This window comes from Protopterus annectens, chromosome 3.part0, assembly GCF_019279795.1.
Source record: "Protopterus annectens isolate FY-2018-M chromosome 3.part0, PAN1.0, whole genome shotgun sequence".
In the NCBI taxonomy this organism is placed as follows: domain Eukaryota; kingdom Metazoa; phylum Chordata; order Ceratodontiformes; family Protopteridae; genus Protopterus; species Protopterus annectens.
In genome coordinates this window covers 1,248,704,840-1,248,723,491 of record NC_056731.1, presented here as the reverse complement: position 1 = coordinate 1,248,723,491, position 18,652 = coordinate 1,248,704,840, and the positions used below count along the sequence as shown (strand labels likewise).

Sequence of the window (18,652 nt, the reverse complement as noted above, 5' to 3'; positions counted from 1 at the left end):
TTTGTTCACCAGTGGCAGTGGGGAGCTTAGAGCAGTCTATCTATCCCTGGAGGAGTGTTCCCAGCACAAGAATCTGGTAGTCTATTGGCCATTTTGGGCCAATTTCTTGCTCTTTCAAGCCCCCCTGTATAAAACCCGCTTTGGCTCGGCTTTGCACGATTTTGCGCATAGCGCAGCATCAGGCAGCTCCGCTTAATTGGGTTTAAACCATTCTCGGATCCACAAAGTCTGCTCTTCACTTTTTCCCTTAGAACTGATCTAGTTCTCAAAATAAACACCCTATTCCTACTCTAAAGCCAGGCACTTGCTCACTAAAGCAATTATATAAGTCAGCACTAAAAAATTAAAAGCACTACACCCTCACAAACTCCCCTTGAGTACGTTGTTCCCCAATTGGCCCTTTTTTCAATTATAAAGGAATTTCCAATACGATTCTAGCATGTCCAAAGGTCAGTTCTCAATCTCCTCTCTGGTCCAGCTGGTGAATCTGGGAATCTTGAGGCAATGTTACAACTGTCTCATGTACACAGACAACCCTCTCCTCCACCCAACAAATTCCAACACATGTGAGAGATGCAACTATATAGCCAAACTGGAGGCTAAGCTCTCTCAACTCAGTACTGGCGTAACCAGTCAGGAGGAGAAGGAAACCACACTCACTACAATTCCAGTCTCACATACACCTACCACGACAGCAAACCAAACACATAAACACACAAAAACATACTCGGAGGCTCTAAATAAAAATCTGCATAAGCAGCAGAGACCTCCAAAGCAGAAACCCAAGCAACCACTACCCCAAAACAAAACACGTGCAACATATAGCTCACAAAGCCAGTATGTCGAACAGTCACAGCCCTTAAGGCTAAACAACATACCTGATAAACTTGTAATAGGTGACTCTATCATCAGGCACACTGATGTCCCGCTCACCAGGCTGAACAAGGAGAAGGTCACGGTGAGCTGCTTGTCGGGTGCTAGGATCCGCCACATAACACAAGCACTCAGGTCACTCCAAGGCAAGTACAAATATGACTCAGTCATTGTCCATGCTGGTGTGAATGACCTGAGACGTACCTCCCTGGACTACATGAAAAGAGACATAGAGGAGCACTCTGAGCATGTAGCCCAGGCCGGTATGACCCTGACCTTGAGTAGCATCTTACCCTCACCAAGAATGATGCCACAATATGAAGACAAGATGATCAATTTCAACAATTGGCTTAAGTATTGGTGTCATTCAAAGGGGATCCAATGCCTGTCAGCCTGGGATGACATGCTCGACAAGCCACGATGCTTCGCTAGGGATGGCTTGCACCTGTCACCACTGGGCTTTCAGATATTGGCAAAGGCTCTTGCCACCCCCATAGTGCCTTTTTTAGGCAAGGCTCAAAAGACAAACCCACCTCCATAGGTATCACAAGGGATAAGAAACTAAGTGTAATGCTACTCAATGCCAGAAGTCTAAACCTCAAGATGCACGCACTCGAAACTCTCCTTAGCATGGAGAACATCGATATCTGTGCAGTAACAGAAACCTGGTTCAAGGCTCCCGAGAGCACCCCAGCACGACCAGGTTATACCTCATACCATGCTTTTTGGCCCCAAAACTTGGACCAAACCAAAAAGGAGGGGGAGTATCAATATTTGTCAAAGATACCCACACCTCCAGGTTGGTGGCACAGCACAAAGCATCAGAGGCTATCCATGTGCAACTAACAGTGGGTAAAACTGCCTTCCAGTTTATAGCCTGCTACAGACCACCCTCCAAACCCAGGAACCCCACTCGGCCTTCCTGAGAACACTGGAAAATATGAAGGTCTCTCCAAACACCATTATATTGGGCAACTTCAACTACCCAAACATAGACTGGGAGCATTACTCTAGCTCCAACACCCTAGCCCAAAGGTTCCTTGAATTTATAAACTCAAATGCTATGGAACAACTTGTTACCACTCCCACAAGAGGGGAAAACATACTGGACCTGATCGTCACCAACATGGGGGCTCTATGCTCCAGACCAGAAGTGTATCCCTCACTGGTAAGATCAGACCATAAACTAATCTCACTGGATATTCACATCCCGACCCCACCCCCTGCCCAGAAAACCACAGTGAAAAACTTCTCTAAAGCAAATTTCACACTCCTCAAAACTGAGGTGGAATCCTTCAAAGCCCCGGGCCTGTGGAAAATACGGCCCAGACTGCAGAATCCTTTATAAATGCATTCTATGAACACCTTCAGGAATGTATGGACCATGCAATCCCAAATAAAACCAAGACCCAATCCTCCAAAGGCAGGCGTCATGTCTGGTGGACCCCAGCCATAAACAAACTATACAATAGAAGAAGGAAGCTACTACATGATAGAGCAAAATCCCAAAAAGGAAAGGCATCTCTGATCAGTATTAGCAAAAAACTACAGACACTCATAAAATCATCTAAGGCCAGCTTCGAGAGAAAAATTGCACAGGACACTAAGGATAATCACAAGGCTTTCTTTAGTTATGTTAGGAACCTGGATGGGAATTCCCAGATATGCTCAGAATTAGTCCAAAATGACAAAAAATACACCAAACCCACAGACATTGCCAACATCCTAGCTGACAGGTTCAGCGCAAACTCCCCCCCCCACCAAAAGGGCAAATATCTATCCCAGCAGAGTGCTGCCCCCCCCCGTCATCTGAGATGCTCAGGTAAGAGCCACCCTCTCCAAAGCAAAAAACACAGCATCAGTGGGACCAGACGGTGTCTCGGGCTGCATCCTACATGAACTCCAAGAAGAGCTAAACCCAAGCATAAAACTACTGTTCAATCTCAGCCTTACTACAGGATATGCACCCAAAGAGTGGCGTACAGCAACAGTGGTCCCTCTCCACAAAGGTGGTGCCTCAACGGATCCTGGAAACTATCACCCCATAAGCCTGACTAGCTTGGTCTGCAAAGCTATGGAAAGGATCATCATGGTCCTCATAAATAAAGATATTGGGGGCCTACAGACACTGGATCCTACCCAGTTCGGCTTTGTTAAGGGCAGATCCTGCCTCTTAAACCTGGTTGATTTCTTTGAAACAGTCACCAAGGCCATTGATGAGGGGAAGGTGGTCCACACAGCCTACCTGGACCTCGCAAAAGCCTTCGATACAATACCCCACTCAGGCATTGTAGATAAGCTCACCAGCTTAAATATAAACCCCTATGTCACTAGATGGGTTACAAACTGGCTCAAGGACAGAACCCACATGGTTAGAATTGCTGGAACCATGTCAGACTCCAAACCAGTTACAAGTGGCATCCCACAAGGCTCAGTCCTGGGACATCTCTTGTTCTGTATATATTTCTCGGAGGTACAGGCCAACATGGAAGGACTGTGGCTGACCAAGTTCGCAGATGACTGCAAACTAGGTGCCATAATCGACTCTCCAGCTGACACAAGCATCCTACAAAAGGGCCTCATAGAAACAGACAACTGGTGCCAGAGCCATGGCCTCAAGCTAAACGCCAAAATGTGTATAGTCTTCCCCTTTGGCAAAAACAAAGTGCCCACAAATTACCACATAGGTGGTAATCCATTACTTACAGAAGAAGTAATTAGGGACCTGGGGACACAAGTTGATAGCAATCTCTCATTTGAAAACCACGTGGCCAAAGTGGTTAGAAAAACATTTTATATAGCCCACCTAATCATGAAGGGATTCACATCTAGATCAGAGGAGGTCGTCGTGCCTCTTTACTCATCCCTCATCAGGCCCATAATTGAGTACAATGCCCCTTTTGAGATGTACCTTACCAGACACCTGCAGCAACTGGAAAGACCCCAAAAGTACCTCACCAAGAGGATTAAAGAGCTCAAACAGATGCCATATGCTGCCCGGTTAAAGAAACTCCAGCTCTACTCGGTGGCATACCGCCTGCTCAGAGGCGATCTGTGCCTGACATATAAAGCCATGTCCAACCCGGAATTAATGGACATGCTGCATCTCAGAAAATCCAAATCCCATCGAGCTACGTGCTCGAGAGACTTGAACCTCAGCACTGAAATAAATAGGACATGCTGGAGGGAGAGATTCATAACCCAGAGGCTCCCTTCACTCTGGAATAAAATCCCAGTCCAGGTTAGGCAGAGTCCATCATTGACTCCCTTCAAGAGGAATCTTGATGAGTAGATGGGAGATCATAGGTTTACCCCTGGTATCACTAATGTGTCACTGTTAGACAGAGGCACAGTATACTAACCTTGAAAAAGGGCATAGCAAAATTAATTTAAAATGGGTGGCGAAAGCCAAATACATGCTGGCTAGGCTTATAAATGCCCTAGGGCAGATAGCCTAGTATAAACCTATGAACCTAAGATTTAAGGAGGGACAGTGCAGAAATACAAGGAAAATCTGGCACATTTCTTTTTCTTTACTTTTGCAAAACATTCCTGATTTTCTTGTATTTTGCTCTGCCCTCCATAGCATATTCCAAGAGAAAAGTCTGGCCACTAAATTGTACTTTAGTGGCTGGACTTTTTTATATTGGTATATGCTCAATTTACAATGGGCATGCTGGATGGGATGTCCAATCAGCATGCACATTTTTTGAATAATAATGACCTGTCACTGTATGATTGCTTTTTGTTCATAATTTAGTTTTGTAACATCTTTGTGACAGTTCAAACAGAATGTATATGCACTTCTATTAGAGTGCATAGTAAGAGGGGAAAAGTGAAATACACCTTTAATGGATTTAGATACTTTTCAGACATATACACACTGTTATAAAACTAATGCTGTTCTACTAGTTATAGTTTAATAATTGCATTTTAATTAACATAAACAAGTTAATTTATTAATGTTGGGAAGGATAAAGATTGGGAATTTTTTTTTTTACTTGCACTGTGAGTAAGAAACAGATCACAAGACAATATAAAGTGATAAAACACTTGCGAGATTTTAAATAAAATGCAAGAAGTCTATGTAAAATTCTGCTTAATCTCAAAATATTGGCTTTTTGTTGTTTAGTGCATTTATAAATGCAATGCAGTGTTATGACATCATCATTTAACTGTGTATGTTACTGACAGCAAATATAATTGGATAAAATGTAGCTTAAAAATAATTATTTGTTAGTAAAATCCCATCAATAGACAGATAGCTAGATGGCTACATAGCTAAATGTATTACTAAGCCATTTTTTTCAAACTGTGTAGTAATGTGAAATAAATTTATATTTAATTCTTACTGGTTTAGTGACGGATTGGTGTCGATCATAACTTATAAGAACAATGTTAAAAACTGAAGCTGCACATGCAGTGTAGTCCATTACCATCCAGAACTTGCAAAGTGTTTTTCCAAGTGTCCAAATTCCATATAGCCCATATGGTATATAAAAAGGAATAGAGACTACACCTAGAACAAAATGAAAATGACTTACTAAATGCTTGTATGACTACAAAAATACACCTAAGAACAGTCTATCTTATTTTCAGCAGTGAGTGAAGAAGAAACAATTCATTATTTAAATTAATTCTGCTTTGATTCCAACTTCTGAGATGGATACACAAGTACATAAGAACATAACGACAATCAAATATAACTGTGAGCAGGCTACTGGATGTATTGAGTTAGTGAAGAAAGTGCTCGCCTTCATGTATCATCCAAAAAAGGTCAATTAAAGTGATATGCATGAAACATGTAAATAAAGAATAATTTTACTCTGAAAAATACTATGGCTGGAGACTGTGCTATCAGTTCCAACCACATTTGGTGGTGGTGGGGGGTGTGAGGTGGATTGGACAGGCAGAGGCAGGGTTGAGCAGAGATACAAAAATAACAGGTGGAGATAGTAACCCTAATGCTCACCAAGCAGTTTAGGATGGGAAACGATGTTCTACACAACCTGACCAGAGAAAAACAGCATTACAGGTGAGTTGGCAACATGAAGGAGGAGCACATTAGGAATAGAGGTTGATTGCATCTCCGGGGAAGCTGTTTGTAAGCCAGAGAGTTGCAAGTGCTGGGGGGTGGTGCTGATGAGGCTGCAACTGTAGGTATTTTCAGCTGAAGTAAGGAGAGTGGCCTCTGTCTGACACAAGTGCCATGAGTGTGATTATACCCAGCTGGACAGTATTGCCCATTATAATAAAAGAAACAGAAAAAAATACAAGGGAAGACAGCATCAGTGTTTGGGTAATGTGCCAAAGGTCACAGGTTTGAAACACAGAGGATTAATGCGAAGAGTTGTTAGCGAGCTTCTTCTGGGCTATGCTTTGTGTTTAATGGACTATTGTGGCCAATATGTATATAATAACTGTTGTTGCAAGGTTTATTGGATCAAGCTAGTTTATTAAAGCAAATTGAGTAATAGGTTATATTGTACCTGATCTGATCTTAGGATTCATCTGTTATTGCTGTTGCATCACTAATTGAGTATTATTATACAGAAAGCAAGTTAAAGACAGGTTTGCTGAAGTTGTAGTGGCTGCTAAGTTATTACTTCTGTTGTATAAGCAGTAGTAACAAGGAACTAAATTTCTAACTACTTTAAGGGACCCTCGTGATTACCACTTTTGATGACAACCAGAGTATGGACACTTAAGGACATTATTAACAGGAGTTAATTACTTATTGTTCATAGATACCTTGGTGGTGGTGATTTTCTAACTCTAACTTGAATTATGTTTCCATTTTTGAATGCATTGGCAGTTGTCTTTAACTGCTAGCCCTATGTGGGAAGCTAATTTGGCCTTTGACCTTGTCCAACCCCAGGAAGCCAGAGGATTAAAGACTTGTGTAGTGAGGGGCTTCCTGTACCAGACGTGCAGGGCTTGATTCTGCTAAAATGGTGGAAAGTACAACTGAGAGCCACATAGTCTAAGGGCAGTTTGGCCACATGTGGAATACCATGGGCAGGATTGCTGAATCAGTTTTGACTCTTCTGAGTTAATTTTGCTGTCTGATCACATGATGAATAGTTTATGTCCTTTAAGGATAAATTAAAAAAAAAGGTGAAATCAGTTGGTAGCATGCTCAGCTTTGATGCTGGAAAATCAGAATGTTGTTAGGTTCATAGATTCACAGGTACTTTCTAGGCTGTCCATACCTCTCAACTGTCCGGATGTTCACAGAATGTCCAGATTTTGCCTCATATTTTTTGGTCTGTTCCTCATAAAATGTGTGGTTTTCCGGCAAATCATTCAGGATTGAAGTCCCTAAATGATATTAAATATTGGCAGACCTTTGAGTTTCAGACTTCATATCCTTCAGAAAATACACAATAATGCAAAACCTGTTATTCTAACAACTTTGTAAGCTTACAGGAGCAATATTTAAAATCTGCCACTAATTCTGGGTCTTTGTCCCACCATTATTTCTGGCTTTATCCAGATTTCTTGCACTGAGAGGGGCTATTGCTCTGTGAGAATCTTAAAAAATTTAGATTCACATGCCCATTTTTTCTAGCCCTTATATTCTGTGTATGGAATATCTGAAGGGTCAGGGCATTTATTTTTCTTATCCATGAGGGGATATAGGTGCAAAACCAGTGGTCAATCTGTTGTTTCTCATTCTGATGTCCACATTACCTTTGAATAGAATAAAGGAAGAGCTTCACTTTATGTGGTTTTCTATGTGCACACATTTCAACCGTTTACTGTAAGAATTCTGGACATAGCCAAAAATAATGGAGATTCAATGGCCCAAATTAGGAGACATGTTTTAAATACTACTTTTATAAGCTTAGAAAGTGAATAGAATAACAAGTTGTGCATGCAGCTTTATACAAGGGGATAATTGCTGTTGTCATCCATTTGACAGGCACAAAGCCTGTTTGGAGTCTGATATTAAACAACCCTGGTTGGGGGTTTCTGATAAGTCCTGTTTCAAGGTGGTCATTAGGGAATCTGGCATGCTACCTGGTTGCATGCAAGCAGTGTTCTTGTCCTTGGATATTGCCTTGAGGACTTGTTCTTGGGAAATCTGACAGGGGAAGTGTATATAATCTGGGAATATATGAGGAGACAGGCAGTGGAGGCTAGAGCTAAATTTGTGACAAGTAGACTGGTTATGTTTTCTAAGTCTGATTATGTGATGTCATTTACTATTTGTTCTCTGCACTGCTGGGCATTATTTCTGATGCCATTAACATAGTTAAAGAAGGTTTTGTGGGTATCTTTCACTTGGGTGGCTATTTTTTACATTAGATTTGGCTTTGGTTGATTTGATCATGGACCACAGTTCCTTATTTAGTTGACTAAGAGTGTTTTTAGCATCCTGAGAATTAAATTTATTTTTGTGTGTGATCATTTTTTTATTTTATTTTATTACAGAGTCTGTTTTTATTTGGGTTCTGCCATAAGGGCTTATCCTTAAATTTTGCATTATATTTACTTTGGAGTGAGACAGATGCAGTTATGCCATTCCAAGATTTTATCACCACTGCTTGGAGTGCAAACTAACTGATCCAGAGATATAAAACAACTCTGACCCAACGGAACCTGTATAACCACCGACCGTGGTCACAACACAGACAACAAAGTGAAGCAATCTGAAGCAATTCCTTGAAGGTGGAAACATCGAGGCTTTAGAGAATAAAGAACAATATTTGCTTCAGATTGCTTCACTTTGTTGTCTGTGTTGTGACCACAGTCGGTGGTTATTCAGGTTCCATTGGGTCAGAGTTGTTTTATATTTGAGGAGTGAAGGAGAGTGTTTGTAACTGATCCAGAGAGTTTATACTGATGAAGGCCAGGAATTTCTGGGCATACATATCTTAGGATGTGTAGGTCTCCCAAATGTGGTATTTGAAGTATCCTTGAAAAGTGTTTTTTCTTAATGTATTGGGAATCCACACTAGTTAGGTATGAGCTATGGTCTAATGGGGGCATAGAGAGGTTCCTATAGATAGGTATAATATGATAAGGGGTTTTGTTGATACTACGTTGGACATAGAGATGCTTGTATTTGTGGGTTTACTGAATAAACTTGGATGTGGAGAATCCAAGGTAATTATCTTGTTTAACAAGACTGAAAGTAATTTTTTAATGAGTCTGGAGGTTATTTTTTTTTAAATATGGAGGCACCACCACCTTTAGTGTCTTCATAAAAAGCAGATTACCTGAATGTGTGGAAGGCATTGAAACCCTGCAAAGATTGTGTGCTCTCTGTTCTTGAGCCAGGTTTCTATGACAATGACTATATAAATGTTTTCCAAGGCAATGAGTGTTTTTTTTTTTTTTTTTTTTTTTCCTTAGACTCTTAGCATTGGACAGCAATGCCTTTATGTTATATAGATTCTTATTTTGCTATGTCGGAAGTTTTAGAAAACTGATGCTGTCTAAAAAAGGAACTATAACAGAAAAAACAAAGTCAGTCAATTAGTAGCACAGCAAACACCTTTTAATCCACAGAGATAAAATCCACAAGTAACAGTTAAGTGCTTTCATCTGATATAACAGACATCTTCAGAACCTAGTTACTCAATCAAATTAACAATTAAATAGCAGAGCCAGTGCTTACATGCCTCTTCTGTAAGCCATTGCATTTGCTTTCAGCATGCTGGTCTTAAAGCACTTTTGCAACACATTTAAAATATATTTAAAATGTTCCTAAAACACATGAAAACATATTATTGCTAAAAACAAAACATAAAACTTGTTGTGCCCGTCTTTTAAACTCACTAAGAATTGAAATACTTTCATTTAGTCCCGGCAGATAGGTAACATCCAATTTAAGTTGCCATTTCATTTCTTTATGCAGCAATCTATTTTTCCCAGTCCCCAGTAACATCTTCCATTGAGAGTTGTTCCAAAATCAAAAAATTTAAATTTTTAAAACCAGTACAATATACAGATCCCCGGATTCAGCAATCCTCCGTGTAAGACTAAATAAGTCTTACACGGAAGTTGCAGTTGAACAGTATGACGTCAGCATGCCATGCATATTCATGAGGGCATGCTGACTCATACTCTAGTCTAACACGGTCCATGTAGGAAAGTAGGGGGCGTTTCCAATTGCCGAGTACTGCAAAGGGACACGCCCCCAGAAGAGTTAGAGTCCTGATAGTAAACACCCACGAGCGAGTCTGCCGAAATGTCAAGAAACACAACACCACACATCCCCACAGACTAAACCCTAGTGAAAGTGTTTAAAAAGTAAAAATAACCGTTTCATTCTTTTTTTTTATAATTTCCAATATGTTTGCCCGCATTTGCGTTCGTTTGCGCGGGTATGCCCTTTGCTCAACCACAGTTAGCAGATATGACATTGAAAAGCATATAAGATCTACATATGCAAATTAAGCAACGTAGCAAAAGCATAGCGGTAGAGACGTCGCCCAACGAATAGGTAGTCACAGTTCGAGACCCACAACATCCCCCTCCATTTTTCTTTAAATAAGTATGAAACAATTCCCGATATATATAAATTTAATTTAAGTAAAATGTAATAAAATGGCCCATGTATTTGTGAACAAAACCTATATTATGTATATATAAAAAGGATCATAATTGTCCGTAGCTTAGCAGTGCTTTAACAAGCTTAATATGAGTGCCCGTAGCTAAGCAGCGTTGTACCTAGCTTAATATGAGTGCCCATAGCTAAGCAGCACTTTACCCAGCTTAAAATGAGTGCCCGTAGCCAAACAGCACTGAACCCAGCTTAATATGACTGCACATAACTAAATAACGCTTTACCCAGCGTAAGCCGTTTGCACGGAGCTGCGCAGTGTGCCAACCAGCTTACCGTCGGGCAACGTTGGGCAACGTGTAGCAAAGTCGCCTTTACACAGACACACCTCCTAGCCTGTCTAGACAGTAGTAAAATAAAAAAGCAATGACAAGAGTCGAACCCAGGATACTGTGCACCATAGTCAAAGTACTGAACCATTAAGCCATGACACTTGTACCTAGAAATCCAGTATTACCATATATATAGGAATGAATGAAAATATAACCATGACAAAGCAGGTTTGCTCTTAGCTGAGAAATTTCCAAAACGGCCAGTTACAAATAATTGCGGAAAAACCGGCATATATAAGCTCCATAGGTGGGAATACACACCATAACTGATTGTGGTACCCATTTGCAGTCAGGATGGCAGGTGTCGGAGAGGGAAATCACTTTAGAGCACAAAGGTGGGGCATTGAGGAGTCCAAATATATGGTTTGGCTCCTAGTCCATCATCATGAAGACCGACTCATGCAGGGCCAGGTTCAATGGGGTGCATATAAGGCAGAGGCATGGAACCAGATGGCACATGATCTCACCAGTGCCAGAGGCATTCCGAGAACTGGTGAACAGGTCCGTCACCACCATGCGGACCTGAAGTGACGAAAAAAGGACCAACTGAACCGATGGATCCAGGAGGCCCGTCAAATGCCCAATGCCCCACTACTGAATAAGTATACATGTAATTAAGTATGTAAGAAATGCTATCCTAGCCTATAGTATGGATAGGTATGTTCCAATATCCCTTCATTTATATTACAGCTGCAGGTGTTCATTCCGCGAATCAGCAAGCCTATGATGATAGGCTGGTAAGGCTGCGCCACCAGGCAGGTTAGTAATTATTCAGCTGGTATTATTATAGAATATAAGTGAGACAGCCTGTAAAAGAGTTCAGTGTTGTAACCCAATAATAAAGGTCAAATAAGCCTAGAATAAAGCTTCAGCTAGTATTCTAAGATCAGATAAGTGATGCAGCCCGAAAAGGAGTATTGCAATCCATTAATAAAGAGTAAACAAGTCTCAAATAGAGTTCCCACCTGTATTGTAATATCAGATAACTGCTTCAGCCTGAAAATGAGTGTTCTAATCTATCAATAAAGGACAGACAAGTATTGAATACATCCTTGTATATACTGTCATATGAAATAAGTGAGTCAGCTGGAAAGGATTGTTGTAAGCCAGTAATAAATGTTAATAAAGCCTAGCATTAAGTACCATCCTGAAATGTAAATATAAAATAAGTGAGAGAGTGTGAGAAAGACGAAGTCTGGAATAAAGGTATACTGCATGCACGACATAATGAAATGAATGAGATAGCCACAACCAAAGAGTGAAATGTTTTAATAAAGTACAATACCTGGACTGTGTCCATCCCACATTTTGGATATGTTGTTGTACCCTTGCGTTATGGAGATAGTATGGTTGTATGAAATGCTGAACATCCACAGTTGTTTAGGCCCATATAAACTGGCTGATGGGAATGCCAGTATGTCAGAAGAATATTTATAGTCCTCAGCTGTGTCATGTATAGTATTTACCTGTTAATCCGGTACATGAGCAGCTTGTGCTTGTGATCCCACAAATGTCAGTGTGCTGCTAGAACTGTACATAACTGTTCAAATTTAGCAGGATGAATACAAATGGAATGTATATTAATGTAGCAGTAACATCTCCATCATCAACATTTGTAAGGTTACATACAGGAAACTGTACTAATACATGTAGGGGATATATATATGCATCTAGTAGGAATGTATAGTATACGTATAGGTATTTTAAGTTGTTAATGTAATATTTTATCACCCTACCTTATGTTCACAAATGATTCTATTCCACACCAAACTGGGTATGTGTATTCACAATTAATTCCTATGGACATTTGTCCTGTTGGTTTATACATATCTGCATGTACGTTGATGCATGTGCCCTGTTCACAAGTCCAAACCTGATGGCCTGTTGCCACCAATCAACCCTGCATGCTGTTGGAATGTCCACTGTTGTCCTAAATATGCATGTGTTATGCTTGCTGTTCAACTTTTGGAATCCATGTGTGTTTGGTGAATGGGAATACTAATGCATGCTGTTACAACTAATTTGGAATGGTGAAATAGTAACAATGAGAGGTAAAACCACGATGTAGTCCTTCTTCTGATGGTCAAAAGTTCAATAAACAAGCACAATGTGAAAAACAAGACGAATTTATTCAGGATAAAATGAGCGCTTTCGCGTAGTGCTGGCTACGCTTCTTCAGATCATAACATAATTTGGAATGGTGTCGTTTGTTACTAACCCAAAATGCCATTAAATACTGCTAAACATGGGACAACTGGGAAGGCGGGTGTCAGCGGACCCACCTCTCCCACCTCAGCTGGCGAGTGCACCTCTCCCACCTCAGCTGGCGAGTGTACCTGGCACCAGTGCCCAGGCTGGGACCTCCTCCTCTGGTGGCTCTGTGCCACCTTCGGGTGGAAGCCCTGCAGGGGATGGGGCTCACCCCCCCTCTGCAAGTGTGGCCGGAGGAGAGCCTCCACTCACCCTCCAAACGGTCCGGTCTGTGGTGCGTAGTGAGATCAGGCGTTCCGTGACTGATCCCCTACGCCAGCTTGAGGCGAGAGTGGCACAACTCATGGGTGTGCCTGCCCGTCCTATCCAGCCCCCAGCACAGCCCCAGCCTGGGCTGTGAAGGTGCAGTGGTAACTGCCCATGGGTGGGGATCTCAGTTCCACTGTTGCCATCTATGGGCTCAAGGGCTTGCAATATCCAAACATCCATCCCCATCAATTGTGTTTACCCCCAACATGTGTTATACTCCGTCCCTGTATGCGTCTTGTTTGTCTTGTCTGTTAACCTCCCCAACCTACCTCCCCAAATATACCTACTTCCTGTACCTCACATTCCACTCTCACCTGAACAAAAAAATAAAAAGGGCACTCTGATCCCACAAAAAAATTACGCCCCATACATAGCTGCCCATTTCACACACATGTCTGCTGGACATGTAAACTAATAATTACAATTGGCTCTACAACATACTTTGTTGTCCTCACTCCTCTCTCAGGGGTGGAAGGTTTCAAATCTCACTCTAAATTTCTAACATATAGACAGCTGTTGCTGGTAAAGAATTGGGCAGCTATGGGCCTTTCCTACATCCTTCCTGCACATCCCAAACTTGTTTTCCTACTGTCCTACCCTCTTTGTGCCCCCCTTTTCACCACTTTCCTATTCCCCATTTTCTTTTCTTTAAAAGAAAATAATGCATGTGTTAGCGGGAGTAAGCACTTTTAAGCAGTTGTAAGCATGTGTGCGCTTGTGTGCAATTAGCTGAGCGTAGAAAAGTGTAGCTAAGCATCACGCAAACTCGCACAAACCCGCTTACAACTGCTTAAAAGTGCCTTAGTCACTCTGTATGACAAGGCCCTTGTACTCCTCAGCAGCAAAATAAAATATCCTTGTCAGTCTCAAACCCCACACCTTGGACTCACCAGTCTGCATGACATACCACTAAGCCACAGCAGATATACAATAACTTGGTGCTGCAAGAAATATAACATGCATTAAAAGGAGTGAATGTAAAGGGAAAATATGAAAGCCAGAGCAATACATTTCAAGACATAAATATAACATGCATTAAAAGGAGTGAATGTAAAGGGGAAATACGAAAGCCAGAGCAATACATTTCAAGAAAGAAATCTAACATGCACTACAAGGAGTGAATGTAAAGGGAAACTACGAAAGCCAGAGCAATACATTTCAAGACAGACAGAAATATAACATGCATTAAAAGGAGTGAATGTAAAGGGAAAATACAAAAGCCAGAGCAATACATTTCAAGACAGAAATATAACATGCATTAAAAGGAGTGAATGTAAAGGGGAAATATGAAAGCCAGAGCATTACATTGCAAGAAAGAAATGTAGCATGCATTACAAGGAGTGAATGTAAAGGGACAATACAAAAGCCAGAGCAATACATTTCAAGACAGACAGAAATATAACATGCATTAAAAGGAGTGAATGTAAAGGGACAATACAAAAGCCAGAGCAATACATTTCAAGACAGACAGAAATATAACATGCATTAAAAGGAGTGAATGTAAAGGGGAAATACGAAAGCCAGAGCAATACATTTCAAGACAGAAATATAACATGCATCAAAAGGAGTGAATGTAAAGGGGAAATACGAAAGCCAGAGCAATACATTTCAAGACAGAAATATAACATGCCTTACAAGGCGTGAATGTGAAGGGAATAAAGGAAAGCCAGAGCAATACATTGGAATAACCACTGTTGTATGCTAGTTAATTTCCTAATTCCAAAACAAAGTACATACTCCCATGTATCCAGTATTAGCATTAGGAGGTGTGAGTAAACTGACACACTGAGAAGAGTGTACTGGAAGAAGCAACAGTCAGGTTTCAGTACAACATGCATTTCACTGTCTACAACCCAGCTTCAGATATGAGACATATACCAACCTTCTGACTCACACAACAGTGTCCACAGCAAACAAGCATGGTCCCCACCTTGCAAAACTGAAAGGCCTATGCCTACCTAACCTATCATTTTATAGCAGTGTCCTGAAATCACAGTGAGAACTGAAATTAGCACACAGCAGGATGCATGCAATTACTAAATGGTGGGCACCAATTGGTGCAGAGGCCATCACCTGCACATGTGCAGATAACTACAAAAGCAGCTTGTACTTGCTGTCCACACATGCAATTATATCATTGCAACATATATATAGAGAGAGAGAGAGCAAGCAAGTGAGAGAGAGAGACAGACAAATAAACAAACAAACAAACAAACAGAGGTGTTTGTAGACATAAAAAAAACAAAAAATATTTAAAAAGAAAAATAAACGTCAACAGGTACAACAGACAGAGGTAAGAAATACAAAGGTAAAGTATGTAACAGATATGTATTTGGTGGGATGCGAATGATGTGTATGAAGGGTACTGTACATACTGTGAACCCTCCATATGTGTGCGCAGTCCATATCTATATGTAAATGCAGATGTGCATAGGGCAAGGTACATACTGCAACTGTTAGTGAAGGCTAGACATATATATGTTGTTGAAGGTTGCTATGTGCACATATCTATGTAGGTTGTAGTGTGTGGCATTGAAAACAGCAAGCAGTGCAGGTATATGTCATGTGGTGGTTAAATGCTGTGTAACTGAGACAGTGAGGCCTGCTACAGCTATATGGCCTGAGGACAGCAAAATGCATTCTACACAACACTGCAAAATGTTTACAAAATTGTATGTCTCACAACTGTTTAATGATTCATATTCCCAACATGAAAGGTGGCCAGTATATGTGCCTATATGTGCATGTATATGTACAGCAATGGATGTTTACAAGTATGTGTATATATACCTGTATATATGTATATATATATATATATATATATATATATATATATATATATATACATATATATATAGAGAGAGAGAGTGAGATATATACGTATATATATATATATATATATATATATATATATATATATATATATATATCTAGATATATACATATATATATAGATATGTAGATATATAGATATATAGATATATAGATATGTAGATATATACATATATACATATATAACTATATGTAGAGATATATAGATATATATACAGATATATCTGGATATATCTGAATATATATAGGTATGTATATATATATATATATATATATATAGAGAGAGAGAGAGAGATGTGTATATATATATATATATATATATATATATATATATATATATATATATATATATATATATATATATATATATATATATATATATATATATATGTATGTATATATATATATATATATATATATATAAAATAAATAAATAAATATATATATATATGTGTGTGTATATATATATATATATATATATATATATATATATATATATATATATATATATGTATATATATATATATATATATATAGAGAGAGAGAGAGAGAGAGAGAGTGAGAGAGGGAGACACGGGGTCAGAGGTACTGCAACAGGTGCCTGGTGACCAACGCATTGACTGAACACCAGTGTTGATACTGCAGTACCATATCCCATTCCAAAACACTTTACACACTAACTACCAGATAAGTGGTTGCCTGCCCAACACTGAAGGTATCAGAAGGGAACATGGGACATGGTGTACAGTAGCCTCCCCTCTGATAATCACAGTTCCACACTAGTCTTGTAATCCCTCTCATTAGCGTGTCATCACAAAAGGTGTGCCATCTAGGGAAATATAGGTCAGTGTACCCCCTACTCCTCACAATGCCCCATGTGCTATGTACCTCACATGACAACCACAGCAAGTGGAAAGGTTACAGACATACCTAACAAAGAGTGACACTCCCCCAAACACATGCCCTATGCAGACTGACTCACAAAACCACAGCTAGAGTGCATTGCATACATCATACACAGAGGTTACCACTGCCAGACATACAGAGGTATGTCACACCTATAGCAGTCGGCCAACCACCATGACAACACCTCACAATCCCTCCGGACTACATAACCTAGGGCCCTAATCCATGTCAACGCACTGAACAGCACATGCTGGAGGTACAGGTTCCTCTACACAAATATGCCATACTCTGGACTAATCTAGCCAGCATTAATAAACATGGCTCATCATTAGTAGATGTCATACATACCCCTGATGAATGTTATGGAGATAGGTAATATGCCCTGTGAGTCGCCTCTGTGTATCCGTTTGACAGGAGCAAGTGTAATCACATTACATGTGTGTCAAATGGCAGGGTAGCATATGGCTAGGCTGCTGTAGGCCCCGGCCCAATAGTGTAGTACCTACCTATGACACAATGTGCACACACATGTACTCAGTGCAATACCACCTATGTGAGGTGGAATGAGTGTGATACTGACTGTGTGCAAGGTCTGTAAAGGTGTGATAGCTTAGCGTGAGGTTGTGTCTGTCATGGTAGTTTGTGTCCTAGGTGTGAGGGCAGAGAAAGATGTGTCAGTTATTGGAATGCAGACATAGTAGGATGGCATATGTTGTAACGTAGTACCTTGTGTACGACTGTGGTGTCCCATTGTAGGCTGTAGCAGTACATGTATGCTCAGTAAGTGGTACTGTTGGTTAATCCAGGTCACATATGAACTGTTGTACTACCTGAAGCTGTAGGCCTAAACACCACAGTATGGTGTATGTTCACATTCCCTGGTATCACTGTCTTGTGTGTTTCCTGTAGTCTGCACAGATTACATTCCTCAGGCATAGGTATCTGTAAGTAGGGGCACACAGTACTATAAGGTGCACAGGTAATGCTCATCTGTGTTGGCATACATTTGTGTGTTGTATGTTTGACTAATGTGTGTGTAATGATGCCTGTACCATGACTGCAATCACATGTGTGTTATAGGGTATGTGTGTGTACCTAGCAACATGTATACTCTGTTACAGCAGTATGCCAGCTATATTAACAACCGTGCACATATGTTAGGTAGGGGTATGGCATCAAAGACTAGGGTGGGTTACTGTTAATACTGTAACTGTACATTACATTCATTACACTGGATGACAATATTCATCATGCATTAGCTTGATATATACCCCCAGTGTAAGGTTGTGCATTGTATCCAATACAGTGTGTCAAGTACTGGTGTATACTGGTTTGTTGTATGGAATGTGGCAGCCACTGTCAGGCAGTTGTGGGCTGAGCACTGATAAGTGGTATTGAAGGTGTGTATCCTCTGATAGACAGACAGATGCTATATCTGGCAGTTAGGTGATATCTGTACTTCATAATGTTAAGTGTGCCACATGACTTGCTCACACATATTGTTTAATTGTCTTCCAGGGTTATGGCTCATCACCACAATCCTGTGTATACAGCTGCAGAGGAGGGGTTCATACAATCCAGCCTGTATCAAACTATGCACAGCTTTTTTCCAGGG

General features: G+C 40.4%; 1 protein-coding gene across 1 annotated transcript in view; it reads right to left on the bottom strand.

The window, feature by feature from the left end:
• LOC122797037 (histamine H3 receptor-like) overlaps nt 1–18,652 on the bottom strand; it is a 475,949-nt gene that overhangs the window by 193,895 nt on the left and 263,402 nt on the right. Inside the window, 1 exon segment of the mRNA XM_044065811.1 lies at nt 5,226–5,392. Coding sequence (XP_043921746.1) covers nt 5,226–5,392 — 167 coding nt within the window.